Genomic DNA, 17,448 nt, shown 5'->3' on the forward strand with positions numbered 1-17,448 from the left:
AAATGTCCCGCTCCCCTCCCTGATCTTGGAATAGCCTTTTGCCACTGTGTGTGATGTTAGTTTCAGGGTTTTTGTAAATGTCCCTAATCAGCTTAAAGATATTCCCTTTTACTCCTAGCTTGTTGAGAGCTTTTACCATTAAAGAGTTATGATTTTTTTCAAATGCTTTTTCTGCATGTGATGGTTTTTCTCCTTTATTTTATGAACATGGTGAATTTCACATTGATCGATTTTTATATGTTAAACCAGTCTTGCGTTCTCAGGGTCAGCCTTACGTGGTCATGATGTATTAGCCTGTGTATATATATCATTGGATTCGACTTGCTAATTTTTGTTATGGATTTTTGTGTCCATTTTCATGAGAAGAATTGATCTTGTTACATCTTTGGGCATAAATACAAGCCCCATAGAAGGAGTTAAGGGTTCTCTCCTCATTTATTTTCTGAAAGAGTTTATATAAGATTGGTATTATTTCTCCTTTAAATGTCTGACAGAAGTCAACAGCAAAGCCATCTGCCTGGAGTTTTCTTTGTGGGAAGGATTTAAATTATGAAGTAGGTTTTTAAAGTTGATATAGGCTGTTCAAGTTTCAATTTCTTTTGAGCAAGTTTTGTTAATGTGCTGCCTTCAAGAAATGTGTCTACTTCATCTGTTATTGAATTTATTGGCATAAAGTTGTTCATAATATTCCCTTACTGTCTTTATAATGTCTGTAGGATTCGTAGTTATGTCTTTTTTCCTCTTGATATTAATCACTAATGTCTTTGCCCTTTTTTTCATGATCACTTTGCTGGAGGTTTGTCAGTTTTATTTTTAATTTCTTCAAATAGCCACTTTTTGTTTTATCAATTATATCTATTGGGTTTTTGTTGTAGTTGCTTCTTTCATTTTAAATTTTATTTATTTATGCTTTTATCTTTGGTATTTGTTTCTTTCTGTTTGGTTTCAGTTTTGTTTTCTCTTCTTTTATGAGATTATTAAGGCAGAAGTTTAGATCAGTGATTAGAGAACTTCATTTTTGCTAATATAAAAACCAAATGCATAAATGTCCACCTGAGAAATGCTTTAACTGCATTTCATGATTTTTTGATACGTTTTGTTTTCATTTTTATTCCATTTAAAATATTTCCTAATTTCTCTTATGGCATCCTCTGTGATTCATGAGTAGAAGAGTGTGTCTTAATTTCCAAATATTGGAATTTTCCAGATATCTCTCTGTTGTTGATTTTTAGTTTAATTCCATTGTGGTTACCTAACACACTTTGTATGATTTTTACCTTTTTAAATATGTTGAGTTTTTGTGAGCAGAACACGGTCCATCTTTGTGAATGTTCCATGTGCACTTGAAAAGAATGCATATTCTGCTGTTGTCAGGTGGAACATTCTATGTCAATCAGATCAAGTTAGTTTATAGTATTTTTTTTAGGTCTTCTAGGTCCTTATTGATTTTTCTCTTTATTTCTTTTATTCGTTACTCAGAGAAAAGTGTTGAAGTTTCCAACTACATTTGGATTTGTGTTTCTCTTTTCATTTCCACCAGTTTGTGCTTCCTGGATTTTGCATCTCTTTCGTTAGGTACATACACATTTAGGATTGTTCTTTTTTCTTGTTGAGTTGACGCCTTTATTATTGTATAACGTCCCTGGTAATAGTCCTTGCTCTGAAACCTAATTTGTCTGATAACATAAGCCACTCCAGCTTTCTCTTGATTTGTGTTAGCATGGTAAATCTTTCCCCATCCTTTTGTTTTTAACCTGTGTATGTCTTAATATTTAAAGTGAGATTCTTGTAGACAGCATATAAATTGTCATGCTTTTTTATCCACTCTGATTATCTCTGTCTTTTAATTAAGTGTTTATACCATATACATTAAATGTAATTATTGACATAGTTGGATTTTAACCTACCATCTTGTTGCTGTTTTATATTTGTTCCACTGTTCTTTGCTCCTTTTTTCCTCTTTTTCTGCCTTTTTTTGTTTACTTGAATATTTTTTATTATTCTAGTTTATCTCCACCGTTGGCTTATTAATTATACCTCTTTTAAACAGAGTTTTAGTATTTGCACTACAGCTTACAATGTAGATCTGTAATTTATCATAATGTACTTTCAAATAAGATGCTGCTTCACTTACAGTGTGAGAGCACCGTGGCCATGCACCCCCAGGTCCTCCTTCCTGCCCTGGAAGTTTACCTCCACATAGATTAGAACCCCCATGACACATTGTTACCATTTTTCTTTACATGGTTAATTTCTAGAATGGCTAAGAAACCAGTGTCTTACAGTTGCCTTCATTTTTACCATTTTCAGAGGCCTTTATTTCTTTGTTTAGATCCAAATTTTTGTCTGGGATCATACTCCTTCTGCCTGAAAAACTTCTTCTCCTCTTGCTGTTGTCCACACTCGGCCTTCAGCAGTTCATTAAACTTTGCAGCAGCTCATTTCTTTGCTCGCCCCCAGGGTTCTGTGCAGCTGAGACGGCCCCACCTCTCCTTGGTGGGGGGTCCTCGTATTTCAGGCAACCTGGTAGCCCTGCAGCCTCAGCCTTGGATGGGTTCAGGGAAAGCTGTGGGTTTTAGCTCATCTGGGTTTTTCTCATTGTTAGGGTGGGAGCGGCTCTCTTTCCAGCTTTTTAAGTCTTCTGTTAAATATGTTGTGTCTAGGACACAGCAAGCGCTTTAGATCTGTGGATATTTCTCCTCAGTTCGGGAAAATTCCTTCATCCTGCTCATGTGTAAGGGGGTCATGATTCTCAGTGGGGTTCCTGGTCCTGGTGGACCTGGCAAGAGTGAAGCATGGCTTCTGACAGGGTCTGTGGAAATGTCTGGGATGGAGAGGGGAGGAGCCCAATGGTGTGTGTTAGCCCATTTCACAGATGGCAAATTTGAGGCTCCCAGAGTTACTCTGCAGGGTCACAAGCCTGGGGGAGGTGAGATGGGCCTCGCTCTGTCCTGGGGGGTGTTTAGAGAGCCGATCGAGAGCACATTCTAGCAGAAATGACATTGGACTCATTTCCAATTTAAGACACTGGCAAATGCTCCCCCAGGAAAGGGAGGTGTGGAGGCAGCATGAGTGGAAGTGGGGTACCCTGAGAGCGGAACAGCCCTCCCCAGTCCCCTACCCACCTACATAAGACCACTGCTCAGGGAAGGCTCTTTCCTGGGTATCCGTAGAGCCCCTGTGATTGAGGGCCAGACAGTGCGGACCGGGGTTCCCCTAATCTGCAGTGTCTGGCAGAGCCCAGAAGGAGTCTCACCAGGGTCTGGACAGGACCTGCCATCACAGAGGGGTGACCAGAAGGCCCCTTCCTTCTCTGGGCTCAGGTGGGAGTCCTGGCTCTTCGGCCTTCCCCTATGGTGAGGGGCAAGCACCTGGGGGGTGAATGCAACCACCAGCAGGCCTCGGTAGGCAGCAGGCCAGTCACTCTCCATTGGTTGTTATCGTCACAATCCCACTGCCAAGTAAGAGGCTGGGAGGGCGTCCCCAGGACCCCAGCAAGACCAAGCCTGCTGGCATAGCGGGAGCCTGAGCTGGGGCTACTGGGGCCATGGGGACCTCTGGAGGCCACGCCAGGTCCACAAGGACCAGCTCCTGAGAGTGTCCACCCTTGCTGAGCCCGTGCAGGGAGGGTGAATGCAGGACCCACTGCCCTGGACACATGTGGGCCGGCCGGCATCCCCAGGGGCCAGGCATAACTGAGCTACAGAACCGTGAGGCATGCTCCTAACCTGGGGGGTGCTTCAGGGAAGGGGGGCCAGTCTGAGTGCAGCCAAGCACAGGCCATGGCCTTGGACACCCCCTCGGTGTCCTGGGTGGCCAGCACTTTATTCCAGGCCTGTCCTCCAGGGCACCCTCGGGCAGCAGTGGGGACCATGTGGCCCAGCATCTGAGCCCATGGGAGCAGCTGCCCACCTAGCTGGCTCACTCCTTGCCTCCTCTGCCCTGAGGGCACCCATGGCCAGGGGACAACCCACAGTAGGGGGCCAGGAGAAGCAGTCAGCCCCTGCCCCAGGTCCTGCGTCTCCAGGGAGCCCCAGGAGGACACAGCTCAGGGCTGAGCCAGGTGAGGGAGAGGAGGGAGTTGGAGACAGAATGGGGCCACATCGTGAAGGGACCTCCTCCCTCCCTGCCCCCTCACCCCTCCTCCACCCACACTGCCCCCTGCCCCTCTGGTTCTGGGCAGAGAGAACCCAAGAGGACGATCCTGGTGGGCCGCGGGGCGGGGACTGTTTCAGGGAAGGGATGGACAGCGCCTGCTCTGCTGAGAAGCCCCTGCCATGCCGGGTCCCCTAGACTCGCAATGGGGAACATCTGAGTCCTGTTCCCTGTCGTTAGCTGTGCCAGAGACGCTGGGGGGGTTTGGGGACAGTGATGTAGACAAGGTAGAGGCCGCTCTGCCTTGGGTCAGAGGGGAGATCAGCACCTTCAGCCGGCCCCAGGGGTGTCAGTGGGAAGGTGGGACTTGGCCCAGGGAATGAGAGACAAAGGCGGGGGTGCCCAGGACTAGGGAGCAGGAAACTACCTTGTCACCCCAGGTTTGCATCCCCTGGCAGTATGGCCTCGACCCTGGAGTCTCCAGGGGGACCCCTCCCCAGCTGGAAACCAGGCCTGGGGCAGATGAGGAACACGTGTGGAGCAGACAGGGCCTGGTGGAGTGTTCTCAGGACCAGATGCCTTGGTGGTCCTGAGGGACTGGGCCAGGAGGTGTGTGGGAGAGAGGAAGAGTGTGGAGGGGCGTGGAGGGGAAAGGCGTGGAGGACAGGGGGTGGGGCCAAGGGGGTCACTCCCTGAGCAGAGGGCAGGGTCACTGCCCACTGCACAGGTGTCCTGGGCAGACCCCTCGGAGCCCTCATCTAAAACATTGGGGCTGGAATGGGTGGTCCATGAGAAGCAAAGAAGGAAACCTCCGGGACAGTCCTCCGGGTCGGATCATTCATTCATTCGCTCCATCATTTGTTCACGAGCACTGTGGTGGCCTGCTCTGTGCCGGGCACCCGGGGCTAGTGCCCACAGTGTCCTCGGGGAAGAGGGGGGCAGCAGCCTCAGTGACCGTCTGCCTGTGCTCATCAAACTATTTTTAAGCCAAAAGCCTCCTTCCAAAGAGAACATCATGGAAACATGTGCAACATGTCAGAGAGAAACCCAGGGCCGCTCTGTCTGCATCAGGGGCTCTGGGGGCGCAGCACGGAGGAGTAAGCAGGCCGCCCCTCGCTGCCCCGGTCACCCCGAGCCCCCGCCTCACAGCTGCAGAGCCGGGAGGAGAGGAGGACGCTGGCCAGAGCCTGACTCTTCTGCCTGAGCGGGCACAGGGCACCCCCGCGCCCCCGCCCTGCAGGTCACCCTGCCTGTGCTTGGGCTGCTGGACGCCAAAGGGCACAGGCAGGTGGAGCAGAAGTGACACGTCACCGGGATGGGCCAGGACGCAGCTCCAGGCCAACGCAATATGCCACACGCTACGGGAAAGGAGCTTACTGCCCTCATGGGGAGGGGACATAGAAACAGCTAAGAGCCGTGGGGTGGGCACGCTGACGACTTTACTGAGGGGCTGGTTCTGAGCACCCAGGACCCCCACCTGGCCGCACAGCAGAGGCGGGCAGCCCCCTGTCCCCTCAGCAAACCTGGTGCTCTAGGAGGAGGCTCTGGCTCCAAGGCCAGCCCAGGCCAACTGACCGCCTAGGAAGTCCACAGGTCTGGGCCAGGGATAGTAGGGCTCCTGAGATCACCAGAGGGGGCTGGGTGGGAGCTTCTGAGGCCCTCTCAGGCCAGTGGGGACATTGGACAGACCCCCTAGCAGGTCCCAGGAGCCAGGGTGGTGCTGATGTGCTGGCACGTCCTAACCGGCCATCAGAACCTTCCTCAGTGTCAGGTGGGGCTCGGGGGGGGAGGGGGTTAGGTGAGGAGGGGTCAGCTGAGGGGACAGCAGTGGTCTCAGCCCAGCCCCTCAGGAGGCGCTGAATGGAGAGGAGGAAGAGGGTTCTGAGTCTGACCTGGAGAAAGCCCTGGGTGCCCCCCAGCAGCTGTGAGGCTGGGGCAAGTGCCCACCCTCCGCTTCTAAATGGACATCTCCATTTAGTCAGGCGTAAGATGCAGCAGAGCGTCGTGAGAGAGGACCAGACGTGGGCTGCGGGGGGACATGGGCACCCTCCCCTTAGGCCGCCAAGGATGCTCACAGGTTGGATTACTGCACACGGGGGTCCTTGCCCCAGGGACCCAGGGCTCCCGCCCCCTCACCACTGGTCAGGCTGGAGGTCTGCCACCTCGAGAGAGGAGACACCTGGCTGCTCTCCCAACCCTGTAAGTTCCTGCTCTGGGCCCAGAGGCCGCCAGCCTCGCTCTCTGTGGTCAATGGACTAGAAGAGTCCTTCCCCCTGGATTCCTGTTCTGGCAGCTCAGCCGGTTCACAAAGCCCCAGACGGGCAGCTCTCCAAACACATGTGGGCAGGGGTGTTCATGGACACACACCCACGTGCACACACGCACACACACGGGACTGGCTTCCCACCTGGGTCCACAGAGCGACCAGAACTTCTGCAAGCTGGTCTGGAGGTTCTGACGGCTCTGCCAGCAGCTTCACAGCAGCCCGGAAGGACCCGGGAGGTCACTTTTTGCAGCAGGAGCTGACATGCTGCCCCCTGATTTGTGGACTGAGACCTTCCCTATTTTTCCCAGTGTAGAGACCCAGGGTGAGGTGCATATCACACACTCACACGCACACATACACACAAACACAGGTGCACATGTGTGCTCATGCTCGCTCACACACGTGCACACACACACAGGTGCACATGCATGCTCATGCTCGCTCACACACGTGTACACACAAACACAGGTGCACATACATGCTCATGCTTCCTCACACACGTGCACACACACAGTCTTGCCCAGAGCTATCAGGCCCCTCAGGGTGAGACAAAGGCCTCACCAGGGGAAGCCCTGGAAACCGATGTGAAAGGAACCTCAGTCCTTTTTCACAATTTCAGGGTCGGGAGGCTTCCTGGAAAGGGGCCACCTACATCCTGATGGCCCCATGAGGGCTTTGCACATGCGGAGAGAAGGACAGCGGGGACAGGGCATTCTGGGGGGAGCCCTAGAGAGGGTGGTCTCATGGTTGCATTTTGTACAAGTTTGCCAATGTTCACGGTGTCCCCCGTGTGCTGTGTGCAGAGCCTGGTGACCAGACCCAAAGAGGGCTGAGAGGTCCCCTCTGGACAGTGTTGAACCACTCGCCCGGCAAGAAGCAGCCGGACCTCGGCCCATGCACGGCGGCCCACCCAGATCCCTCGGCACCATCTGAAGCACACCAGCACGGCATCTCTGCCCAAATTTATTTGGGAAAGCAAACAAGTGAACAAAGGCTCGGAAAATAAATATCCGCAGAGAGGAAGCCAGCGCAGGAGGCGAGGAAGCGCAGAGGCTCAGCGGGACGCTGCGGAGGACGGTGGGGGACGGGGCCTGGGCGGCACGCCCACCCTGCTCGCCCGCTTCACGGACCCAGGGCCCTGGGGGCGGAGCGCCTGTGGCGGCCGGCGGCGCTGTTCTCGGTGGGCAGGAGCTCGCATGTGGTGTCCTGGCAGCGGCAGCTCTCGATGTGGGTGTAGGTGTAGTTCAGCGAGCTGCCGTGGGCGCAGTCCAGCATCACCTTCCGCTGGCTGGTGCGCTCTTCCTTGCAGCAGCTGCACCTGTGGTCCAGCGCCTGGGCCTCCGCGGAGTACCTGGGGGAGGGCCGCCGTGAGGGGCCACTCCCTCCCGGGGTGGGGCAGCCTCCCCCCGCTGCCCCCCACCGGGGCCCCTCAGGGCCTGGGACTCACATGGCGAAGGTCCCGCAGGAGCCGGAGCAGTAATTCATGGTGACCAACTTGGTGCAGCCGCCGTGTGAAATCCTCTTGGTGATGGGGATGGTGGAACAGTGGGCCCTGGTCTCATTGCGGGGGATGCCTGGAGGGGAGGGAGGTGGAGGCTCTGGGGTGGGGTCTCCACACCTCAGGGGGGCCCCTCAGGTCTCCCTCATTGCTTCCTTTCCCTCCCCAAGGGCACTTCGCCTGGCCCTCTGCCGCCATCTAGCGAGCTGGGCGCCCCCCGCTGATGCCCTCAAACTCATCGCCCGGCTGAGGGGCCACAGACGGGACAGGGCTCCCGGGGCATGGTCCCCTTACACCCTCCTCCCCTCAAGGGGACCTGGGTGGAGCCCACCCACCAGGCCGCACCTCAGGCCCCGGGAACCGCCCACTCGCTGTCCTGTACTCACATGTCTTGCAGCAGCCGTTGGGCGTGAGTGTGACAGAGCCCTGGAGGAAAAGAGAATGAGTCTGTGCCCCTAGACATTCCCCCAACGGTGAGTGCCCCCCAGCCACAGGGGCCCAGGGCCAGAGACCCCTGTCCTGGCACTGGGGCTTTAGCCCTCTGGGAACATCGGGGACCCCCACTCCTGGGAGAGCACACACAGCCAGCACCCCCGATGGGCTCGCTCACCGGGAGGCAGATACTGGGGTCAAAGTCAGGGCAGGTGATGTCGGAGAGGGAAGAGATGAGATGGTTGTTGATTTTAACACAGCTGAAGAAGGTGCAGTTGTTGGTGGGGTCCTGCTTTATGTCCCCGGGCTGTGGGGCAGAGGACACTCTGGTGAGGGCTACCCTCGGAGCCCACCCAGAAAGACACACTGGAAACACCCAGCAGCTCACAACTACCCAGCCAAGTGCAGCTTCTCGGGCAAGAGGCCCAGCCTGCAGGCCCAGAGCCACGGGGCAGGTGACACCCAGGAGGGGCCTAGGGGCAGCCCCAGCCTGTAGTCCACAGACGTATCCCTGTGCTGACCTCTGGAACTCTTGGATGTGACCTTATTTGGAAAAAGGGTCTTTGCAGCTGTAATTAAGTTAAGATCTCGAGATGAGATCATCCTAGATTACTGGAGGGGGCCCTAAATCCAATGACAAGTGTCCTTATAAGACAGAGAGGAGAGGGTCATGTGATAACAGACAGCGCCTGGAGTGATGTGGCCACAAGCCCAGGAAGGCCTGGAGCCCAGAAGCTGGAAGAGGCAGAAAGGATCCTCCCCGGGTCTGGGAGGAGCGTGGCCGGGCCCACACCTGGACGTCAGACTCTGGCCTCCAGGACAGGCGGGAGAATCACACCTGCTGTTTCAGCCCCCAGTCTGTGGTCACTTGTCACAGCCGCCCCAGGACACTGGCACGGAGGACTCAGCCAGGGGCTGTTGCGGTTGCCCTAGCCTTGCCCTCGGCCCTAGGCCGGCCCTGCCGCGGGGCAGGCGGGCCGTGAGCAGGGGCTCCCGCACCTTCAGAATGTACTGGATGTTGTGCCGGTTGATGATGCAGTGGGTCTGCTCACACTTCATGCAGCACTCCCCAGGGGCCTCCACGAGCTCGTAGCCCTAGGAGAGAGACACGGGGCTCGGGTCAGTGACGGAAGGAGGACAGGAGAGCCGTTAGGGCCAGACTCCGCTCCCAGGAGGGAAGGGGCGGGGGCGGCTTACGGGGATGCAGGACGTGCTGCAGGGCACGTGGGTGCAGGAGATGACGTTGAGCTGTGTGGTGCTGTTGCTGCTGGTAGTGCAGACGCAGCTCTGGCACTTGGAGGAATAAACTGGAGAACCGGGCTTAGGGCACAGGGAGGGGCCCGTGAGGCCGGGCCACCTCCGCACCTCCCTCCCTCCCGCCCTGGAAGGCGCCCGGTGGTGCGAGAGAGGAGCCGGGTGCCCCGAGCCTGACTCACACAAGGGAGCCCCCAGTGTGGGCCCTCACCGGCACCCCGGCCAGCCAAGAGCCTGCCTAGGACCCCACCCCGTCCTTCCCCCGGCCTCCGCCTCCCCGCAGCCCAGCCCAGGGCTCACCTGGTACTCAGCATTCCCGATAACACACACGCCTTTGGGCACTTGGGAGAAAGAACAAGGGCAGGAGTCAGACTGCCCAGCCCGCCCCCATGGCCGCCACGCAGCCGGTGGAGGGGGCAGGTGCTCAGGGCCAGGGTGGGTGCATCGGCCGTGCAGAATCTGAGGCCCCCAGGAGGGAGCCACCTCACCCCACCGCCCCGCTCAAGACACGGCCAGCCCCAGCCTGGGGGCCTCCCCTGCCCCTCGCCCCCCGGCCCCACTTACCGCACGAGTACGAGGGGCAGCACCTTCCGGCTACCATCTCGCTCTTCAACTCAAATCCCAGAGAGCATGTGGGGGGGTTCTCCTTGCACAGGCTGGCATTGCACTCTGAAGAGAAGAAGGAGACGCGGTAACAGGACTGCTCCTCGAAGGCAGAGCCCCGCCACCTCCTGCGGCGCAGGGTGGGGCCTGGGGCCTCTGTGGGTCCTGCAGCAGGCACGCCAGGCCCCAGCGCAGCAGCCTCCTCAACGCCCACAGGTGGACACACCCTGCGGCCTCAGCTCCAGCAGGCCCCGAGGTCGCTGCTGCCTAGCTCCCCAAGGAGTAAAAATGCGCGAGGACTTGCTCAGGGATTCCAGGGGCCCCAGCCCGCAACCCCCCACCCCCCTGGCATGGCCTTACTGCAGGAGGTAACGTGGCAGCAGGTGTCGGCGGGGTCAACCTCCGTCACCAGGTAGGTGCCATCCTCCTCGCACTGAGAGAGGGGCTTCTGGTGACATGTCTTGGGCTGGCAGATGATGCCTCTTCCGCCCTCCAGGCAGACGCAGTCCTTGCAGTCGAACTTGAAGCGCTCCCCAAACTGCAGGAGGAAGGGGGTGAGCAGGGAGGAGAGCGGGCGGCCGCCTCGCTCCACGCTGGGAGAAGGCCGTGCTGACGCCAGGGAGAAGGCTGCGCGGGGCAGCCCGCTGAGGGCCCTGTGGGAAAACCTGTGCCCCCCCACCTCCGAGCACACCGGGCAGGTTCTTGTCGAGGACAGAGGCCCTCATTCAGGGCCAGGCCACTAACATCGCGACCGTGACCTGCTCACCAGCATTTGCCTACACCACGTGTGCCTGGCTCGGGGCAGACACACCATGCGTGTCTACAGGGTTTGTGTAGAATAGAACTAAGAAATCAACCAAGGGTGGGCGACACGACACTGCAGTGGCTAGGACATCATCTCAGGTCCAGACAGAGCATCGCATGACCAATGGGTGGGTGGTGTAGACGAGTGGAGGATGTGTGGGTGGATGGATGTGTGGATAGAAGGATGGAGGGAGAGACAGAGGGATGGAGGAATGGAGGGACAGACAGAGGGATGGAGGGATAGAAGGATGGAGGGAGGGAGGAATGGAGGAACAGATGGATGGATAGAGGAACAGACAGAGGGACAGGGATGGATGAAGGGACAGATGGATGGAGGGATAGAGGGAAAGACCGAGGGATGGACGGATGGAGGGACAGAGAGACAGAAGGATGGAGGGACGGAAGGACAGAGGGACAGACGGATGGAGGGACAGACAGAGCGACAGAGGGATGGAGAGATGGATGGAGCGAGGGGCAGAGGAACAGATCGATGAGTAGGTGGATATCCCTGCTAGCTCGGCCTTCTCAATTTAAATGACTCATTACTAAATATTGACTTCCAGGTTCTCATGTCCAACCCACCCCACCCCACAAAATTCAGGATTTGTGGGAGAATCCCACCCCAGCACCGAGGGGGAGGGCCTACCTTTCTTGGCACATTGTCAGGTCCCACACAGCCTAGGAAGAAACAAATCCTGTTAGGAGAGTCCTGGTGCCGCAGAAGCCAGGGTCAGCCTCGTGGAGGCAGAAGGGGACAACAGGAGTGGGCGGTGCAGCCTACCGCAGAACTCCACACAGACATCAAAGCCAGGGGCGTAGTTGACGGTACCCTCGGGACAGAAACAGCCCTCCACCAGGCTGGTGCTGTTCTGCTGCGAGGAGCTGGAGGGGTGGGAGGGCTTCATGAGATGGGTGTGGATGGGCTGGGGAGCAGGCACGCAGGACCCACACCCAGACGGTGCCGCCCAGGCGCACGGCCAGAGGGGCGAGCCCGCCGTCCCCGCACATCTTCCAGCAACTGACCTGGACTCGCAGGTGGGCTCCTCCGCAGGACCACAGGCCCGGTACTCCCTGTGAGACGGGCATGTCACCGCTGTGGGAGGGGACGGCAGTCAGAGGGGCCGGAGCCAGGAGGGAGGAGCCTGTGACTACCCCCCGCCCCCTGGCAAGTGACAGTCCTGCCCAGCCCCTCCCACAAAGGACCCACCCTCTCACACCGGCTGAGGGCAGCCAGCTGCCCAGTGCTGCCCACCTTGGCTCCCCGCGCTGTCCCAAGCCGGGAGATGGGTGCCCAGTGCTGCTTAGCAAGGCTAAGTGCCTCCAGCGCCCCCGGCCCCTCCAGCCAGCCCTCCTTCCCCACCCCAAGGCCCAGCCTGCCTCTGTGTGCCTGGCCGCCCCACCCCCGTCTGGCTTCAGCCTGGGCCCAGCACCCAGCAGAGCCTGGACACCCCCACTGGTCAGCGGGACCCCCGCCCAGAGGCAGGGGCCGGGGCAGGCGGGCACTTACAACAGGCCCCGTGGGTGTGGTTCCGCCAGTCGATGCAGACGCCCTCCCGGGCACAGAGGGCCGCATAGGTCTGCAGGCTGATGCACTCCAGGCCCGAGTCGGGCACCAAGCAGCTGTCGAACACGCAGGCATCGTAGTAGTGCTGGGGGGGCAGCAGGGCGTGGCACTCGGCGAACAAGCTGTTGGGGAGGGGGTGTGGGTCACACTCTGGCCCGTGCCACCTGGCTCTCTCACTCCCCACCACCCAGCATCCGCGCCTGGGCTGCCCTGCTGGAGTCTGGCTTGGCCTGCATCCCACCAAGGGGGCCGACACTGTGGCCCGAGGATGAGGCCTGGGGCTGGGCTCCCAGAGACGGAGGCTTCACATCTAAATGGCCGCTGGGTACCAGGATTCCCGCTCCAGCAACCCTGGCAGAGGGCCACCCAGCCTCGACTCACATACCTCTGGGGACGAGGTGCTCACTCCCATGGATGTCAGCTTTGGGAGCGCCCCCTCTCTGTCTATGCCCGAATCTGCCTCCCTGGAATCAGCCCTGAATGCTAGCTCCGTCCTGGGTCAACTGGTCTACCCCAGGCTTCAAGCTTGGCCTACCCTGCACCATCCCAGGAGGCAGGAGAGACTTGGGGGTTCAAAAATGGCACGGGGGTGTCTGACAAGGCAGCTCTGCCCCACAGAAATCAGGAGCCCGAGCCCTGGGAACCTGCCCGTGGGGCTGTGGTCCTTCTGCCTGCCCAGCCCCACACCAGGCCCCCGCCTCGTCTCTTCTTTGCAGGTGGTGGGGGCCGGGGGGCACACAGAGAGGCGAGGCCACTCCCTGAGCCCCTGCAGCTCATGAGTGACGAGGCCACAGACAGGCCCGGGCACAGAGTCACCTGTCCTTGATGAGCTCGCAGAGAGGAGACGCACAACCCTTGCGTAGGGTGGTGCCGCTGGCCCCCGCTGTCGTGATAGCCGGGCGCTGGGTGGTGAAGCTGGAGTGGGGACAGTGCGGCTTGGAGGGGTCATTCACCACCCACTGGTCAGCTGCGACCTCACAGGTGGAGATGATCTCCCCGCTGGGCAGCACGCAGTCGTCCGAGGTGTTGTTGGTGCACGTGCCTGCGTTGGCGAGAAGGGCCACGTTGTCCAGCAGACCGGGCGAGCCCCTGGGCCCCCTGCCCTTCTCCTGCACAGGTTCCCTGGGGACCAGCCGGCCAGGGCCAAGGGCACAGACTAGACTAGACCCCTACTGGCGTCCCACAGGGGCCAAACCCCGGGTCACAGCCACAGGGCCCTGAGCAGAGGAGCAGGACCTCAACTGCGCTGGCGGGTGCCCACTCCCCGCCGGCCTCCCGGGGCAGGGCCGCAGGGGGCAGGGGCTCACCACACTGGCCCTTGGTGTTATTGCCGAACAGGCGGTAGGGCAGCCTGATGGAGAAGGAGAGGCCGTCGTAGGAGATGAGGGCGCCCAGCTCGGGGATGTCCACCACATACTTGAAGCCCGATTCGTACACCTGCAGCCCGTACTTCTTGTAGGGCAGCGCCACGGCCTGCTTGTTGACCCGCACCTGCGGCGACACGCCTGGGGTCAGGGAGGGCCAGCGGGGCAGAAGCTGCCACTCAGCGGGAGGGCTGCCCTGCCCTGGCCGCCTGGAGAAGGGAGCCTGTGTGTCTGGGGCGGGGGGGCAGGTGGGCTGGGCCTTCACAGAGGGCCTGGGGCCGCAGCCCTCTACCCCACACCGCGTGGTGGGGGTCCTGCCCTTCCTCGATTCCTTTCCATTGCGCTGGGCAGACTTGTCCAGGCTGGTCCCAGGGGTGAGGCAGCGAGGGCGCTGCCCTCGGAGCCCCCCAGACTCTGGGGCCCTGTGCAGAGGGCAGGGCTCCCCCAGCCACGGGAGCCAACAACTCTGTGCGGTGTGTGCCTCCATCCTTCCGTCACAGAGACCTGCGCCCAGGGTGGCCGGCGGGGGCAGGAGTGGGGAGGTCAAGGGGGCCCTGACGCCCGGGTGGGCCTGCGAGAAGAGCCGCATGTGTCCCCTGAGCGCTGCCCCCCTCCCAGCCCCCGTCCGCCACCGGGGGGCGGCGCCTGCATGGGTGCGCCCGCGTGGACGTGGCCGCTGCCCACCTGCACGGTCAGCGGCATCATCTGCACGGTCTTGAGCAGCACCTCCTGGGTCTCGTGGCGCACGATGAGCGTGCGGGGGCAGGACACGTGGTCGTTGACGTCACAGTGGTAATTGTCGATGTAGACCCCGAAGTTGTCCACTGTGGGGTTGACCTCCTCCACCAGCACGTACGTGCAGTTGCCCTGGTAGCTGTAGTAGAGCCCGTCGAAGGTGGTGTAGTGCGGGTCCCCCCAGCCCGTGCAGTAGCCTGCGGAGGGAGCCCAGGTGAGCTGGGCTGGGCGGGGGGCGGGGCGCGGGGGCAGGACGGGGTCAGGAGCTCAGGGCTGGGCCAGAAGAGCAGGCAGGAACCGAGGGGCTGGGAAAGTCTGCTCTGGGGCACGCGGGGCATCCAGGTTGGGGCAGATGGGGGTCAGCTTCTTCCGGCCCCAAAAAGGCCCTCCCCCACTCAGTCTTCAGCGGCCATTCCTTCCGCAGGACGGGGCCTGGCTTTGGAGCCGGAAGGTCCGGGTTCAAACTCCAGCTCTGCCCCTCTCACCACGGAGGTGCCCGTGCTCCACCGGCACGCCCCTCCCCTGCCCAGACCCCCTCGAGGTGGGGAATCAGCTGGGGCATGAGAAGCCCCTCTGGACATGTGCCTGGCCCTCGGTGAGCTCAGCTGTCAAGGCCGTCACGTCCAACCTGGGGTCTGCACCTGAGGACCTCAGGCCCCGCAGCCCCTGCCCACAGAAGGGAGGAGGGGGGAGGGTCCGAGCCATGGCGCGGGCTTACAGTCGCACTCCCAGTGCCAGCAGCAGCCGTCGGGGTCCAGGACACGCACGGGCTTGAGATTGTTGGAGCAGGTGGGCATGGGCGGGGGCTTGCACTCCACCTGCACGATCTCCACCGTGTTGTCGTGCTTGCACGTGGCCATGGTGCAGTTACAGATCCACCACGTCTCGTTCACCTGCGGGCAGGGAGGGCGCAAGGTCAGCAGGACCAGCCCGTCCCCCCCAGTCCGCCTTGGACACTGCTTGTGAGGTCCCAGGGTGAGCACCAAAGAGCCCTCCCCGGGAGGCGGAGGCCAAGTGGTCCCGTCAGGGAGGCAGTTTCACGGCCACCGCACTGCAGCAAGAGGGGTGTGGGTGAGAAGGTGGGGGGTGCTGGCAGATCCTGCGTCGGAAAGGCAGCTTGACGCTGTGGCCCCACTGGGGTGGTGCGGGTGTGGGGACAGGGGCGTCTTGGATGACCAGCAGGAAGGCGCACCTGGGGCATTTGATGCCTGGACAGTGGGGACACAGACACCCACAGCCCACTGACCTTTCTGGGAGGGTCAAAGTCCAGGCACCCAGGGGGCTTGGTGGTGGCTGGCGTGCTGGGCGTCGTGGACAGCTGGGGCGTGGGTGCGGATGGGCTGGGCGTCGTGGACAGCTGGGGCGTGGGCGTGGATGGGCTGGGCGTCGTGGACAGCTGGGGCGTGGGCGCGGATGGGCTGGGTGTTGGGGAGGGTGTGGACGGGCAGGACCAGTTGAAGAACTGCAGGGAGCAGTCCAGAGAGCAGTTCACGTAATAGCAGGTGTCTCCATGCGTGCCGTTGTACACCAGCTCACCTGCCAGGGGAGAGAGACCAGTCCCTACACCATCCAGGCAGGACTGGCCACCAGAGTGCATGGGCAGGGCCCCACCCAGGCCACCAGAGGGAAGCCCACCACCCCCTCTCCCCCGACTCGTGGCTGCAACGAGGTGGGGCTGGCCATGGAATCGGCCCCCCGCATGTGGCATCCAGCTTCCCGAGCAAGCTCCCGGGTTAGACCTCAGACCTGACTCCTAACCACAGACAAGCAGAGCCCAAAGTCCCACAGCCTCCGCCATCTGCGAGTCAGAGGGAACAGCCTGCGTACCCGGGGCATAGTAGTGCGTGTGGTTCGTGTGGTTCATGTGGTTCGTGTGGTTCAGAACACAGCAGATGACAATGGTGGAGGGGACAATCTTGCTGGTGGTGGTGATGATGGTGCTTGTGGTGCCAAATGGGGTCAAGGTAGGGGTGGGCACACTGGTGGTCGAGGTGCTGGTGGTCTGCGGCGTGGGTGACGTGGTCGAGGTCAGGGTGGGGGTTCCCTTGGTGATTGTTGAGACAGTCACAGGAGTGGGTGTGGAGGGGAGTCCCGTGGTGGGCCATGGGGGCCCGGTGGTGGTCCCACCGGTGGGTGTGGTCTTCGAGGGGGTGGGACCTGAGGTCTGCGTGCCTGTAAGGATGGAAGTGATGGGTGAGGGCTTATGGCAGCGGCTTGTCATAGACGCACAGCTGGACAGCTCGCTCAGGGCGTGGTACGTGGCATGGAAAGGCCTCATGTCCATTGCCCTGGCTCCCAGTTGTGCGGCAGGGCGGGGTGAGCAGGGCCACGTCCACAGTGTGTGCAAGGGGCAGGCCCACAGGGAGAAGCACCTGCCCCAGGGCAGTAGCAGAGCTCGCCGGCCTGGCCAGAGCGGTGGCCACAGGACACCAGTCCGTCCAAGGACGCCGACCAGCTGCCCTCCAAAGACCCAGTGGGGATGCACAGGTGGAAGAGGAGGATGGAGGGAGGGTCTCCGGGTGCCTGACCAGCAGCCTCTGCTCCCCACCTGGGGCCTGGCCCCACAGGCCTCAGCGGGCTCCCCTGGGCACAGTTCTGCCCACGTTGCCATCACACAGCCATGGGCTGGGGGAAGTGTGCCACAGGCAGCTGTCCTGAAGAAGGATGTTCTGTGGGGGCGAGTGGGGGTCCTTCAGCTCCGCTGCCCACACACAGGCCAGTGGCCATCGGCGCCCTGGACTCCCAGTGGCCAGGCTCAGCTGGCAAGGGAGGCTCACCAAGCCCGCTGGAACCTTCCTGGAGACCACTCTCACTAGGCAGAGCAGGGGCCCCA

At 59.8% G+C, this 17,448-nt stretch overlaps 1 protein-coding gene across 1 annotated transcript in view; it reads right to left on the reverse strand.

The window, feature by feature from the left end:
- Positions 1–7,304: 7,304 nt before the first annotated feature.
- LOC101407825 (mucin-2) overlaps positions 7,305–17,448 on the reverse strand; it is a 36,171-nt gene continuing 26,027 nt past the window's right edge. The window contains 19 exon segments of the mRNA XM_087422398.1: positions 7,305–7,712; positions 7,809–7,935; positions 8,246–8,285; positions 8,470–8,598; positions 9,291–9,386; positions 9,489–9,611; positions 9,846–9,886; positions 10,110–10,214; positions 10,509–10,686; positions 11,599–11,630; positions 11,734–11,834; positions 11,976–12,045; positions 12,460–12,638; positions 13,333–13,558; positions 13,824–14,007; positions 14,565–14,812; positions 15,334–15,508; positions 15,862–16,151; positions 16,443–16,772. Coding sequence (XP_087278524.1) covers positions 7,484–7,712; positions 7,809–7,935; positions 8,246–8,285; positions 8,470–8,598; positions 9,291–9,386; positions 9,489–9,611; positions 9,846–9,886; positions 10,110–10,214; positions 10,509–10,686; positions 11,599–11,630; positions 11,734–11,834; positions 11,976–12,045; positions 12,460–12,638; positions 13,333–13,558; positions 13,824–14,007; positions 14,565–14,812; positions 15,334–15,508; positions 15,862–16,151; positions 16,443–16,772 — 2,903 coding nt within the window. The 3' untranslated portion in view covers positions 7,305–7,483.

Source organism: Ceratotherium simum, chromosome 34, assembly GCF_057802395.1.
Source record: "Ceratotherium simum simum isolate JZ-2026a chromosome 34, ASM5780239v1, whole genome shotgun sequence".
Classification (NCBI taxonomy): domain Eukaryota; kingdom Metazoa; phylum Chordata; class Mammalia; order Perissodactyla; family Rhinocerotidae; genus Ceratotherium; species Ceratotherium simum.